General features: G+C 41.0%; 1 protein-coding gene across 1 annotated transcript in view; it reads left to right on the top strand.

The window, feature by feature from the left end:
- Window positions 1–458: 458 nt before the first annotated feature.
- Window positions 459–1,807, top strand: part of LOC119587762 (protein tramtrack, beta isoform-like) — a gene marked incomplete at its 5' end in the record, with an annotated part of 48,755 nt that continues 47,406 nt past the window's right edge. Inside the window, 2 exon segments of the mRNA XM_037936449.1 lie at window positions 459–1,151; window positions 1,290–1,379. Of these exon segments, the coding sequence (XP_037792377.1) occupies window positions 459–1,151; window positions 1,290–1,379 (783 nt within the window).

Raw genomic sequence — 1,807 nt, 5'->3', positions numbered from 1 at the left:
TCCAGTCCTTGTTTTTGGTTTCCTGTATTATGAAACCATTAGGCATAAGGTATATCATTTTCAACCTTTTTAGGGATACATTTCATGGCATATATAACAAGAATTTTGAAGCTGTTTATGTTGAAAAATATTAATATGCTCTCCTAGGGCACCTTATATGATACATGGAAGTAACATTCACACAATATCATTTTATGCAATATGAATACACAATTTGTTGGTAAGAGTGACAAATTATGCAAAATAGCCAGCACCTATTCATGCATAAGCAGGCACTATCACATAGAAGCATTTCATGCTCTCTCCTTTTCTCTCCCTCCCAATACCCCTCTCCATCATTTTTCCAAGGTTGGCTTTAACACACACAAGCCTTCAATTTATTTTTATTTGTAATATATGCATAACTTTCTCCTGTAAATTTATTTCAAGACTAACAAGTATGTCTCTTTTCTTTTCAGGCAAATTATACAGATGCCACTATTGCAGTGGATGGAAAGTTTTATCCAGTTCACAAACTGGTAATGAGCACATGCAGTGAGTATTTTAGTGAAATTTTTGAAAAAACACCATGCAAATCACCAGTGATAGTGCTAAAAGATGTGCGCAGTCAGGACATGGAAGCGCTGTTGGACTATATGTACTTAGGTGAAGTTAACGTAAACCAAAATGACTTAGCCTCGTTATTGAAGACAGCCGAATGCCTCAGAATTAAGGGCTTGGCAGTACCTGATGAAGACACTACAAAGGTAAGGAAAGCACCTCCGGATGATAGACAAGAAAGTCCGCCACCAAAGAGAAGACGAAATGAAGACAACCCTTCCTCAGCACCTAGGCCAGTTTCCCCATCAGTCAATGCACCCTCTAAAACCACGACGCCATCGGTAACACCTCCAGTCCAGTCTGCATCGTTGCCCGGGTCCCAGTCTCAGGATGGGATTCAGGACTCCTCATTAGATGTCCCGCCCATGGTGAAGGTAGAAATGCAAGAAGCTGACGACCCAGACGACTACAGAAAGGACAACAGTTATGAAGGTGGATCAGTCAACGAAGGCGACATGGGATCAGACTTTGGCGCGGAATTATCTAAAGCGGAACACGACCCTGACAGTTACGGCAGTGGATCATACGCAGGACCATCCATTCAACCTGGGGTAAGTTACTCTCTGCTTTATGGTATAAAATGGTACATCATGTCATGTCAATGCAATTAAAAGTTGTCTCACCTTCAAGCATGCATTGTTGTTGCATCACAGACAGTCACTGACATTTTGCTTTGTCTAATCTCATAGGGTGACCTCCCTTGGGATGAGGGAGATTCAAGCAGTTTTCCACAAGAAGGCTTCTCAGGGGACTTACCAGCAGGCCAGCAACCTCAAGGGGTGAGTGTGAAGTTTATTTTTACTTGGAAAGTTCCTCACCCTAATGGGCTCTCACAGAACCATACAATCTTCACAATGACACTCTTGCTTTCAGTCATTTCTCAATAGAAAATTGGAATATGGCAGCAGACATGATTGCAGTGACAATGCAAACCTTATTGTTAAGAGAGGAAACCAGTTAACTTCATCAAATTGATCAGATGTGGTTTGGATAAATTAAAAAGTGGTACTGCGATCCTGTAGAGGAGGGGCTTTCTCAGTTAATTTTATTACTATTTGAATGCTGAGACTGTAATACGAGCTGTATCCACTGCACAAATTGGTGTAGTTTTAAAAGTCGGAGCTCAGCATTCCAGTCTCAGTGCTTTTCTGAATCTCTTTGAGTGATATCTCCTTATAACAAAGACACTTCTCTACCACTGTAGTTA

This window comes from Penaeus monodon, chromosome 23, assembly GCF_015228065.2.
Source record: "Penaeus monodon isolate SGIC_2016 chromosome 23, NSTDA_Pmon_1, whole genome shotgun sequence".
Lineage (NCBI taxonomy): Eukaryota > Metazoa > Arthropoda > Malacostraca > Decapoda > Penaeidae > Penaeus > Penaeus monodon.
Note: the sequence above shows the minus strand (reverse complement) of the source record. Positions and strands in the feature narration are given on the sequence as shown.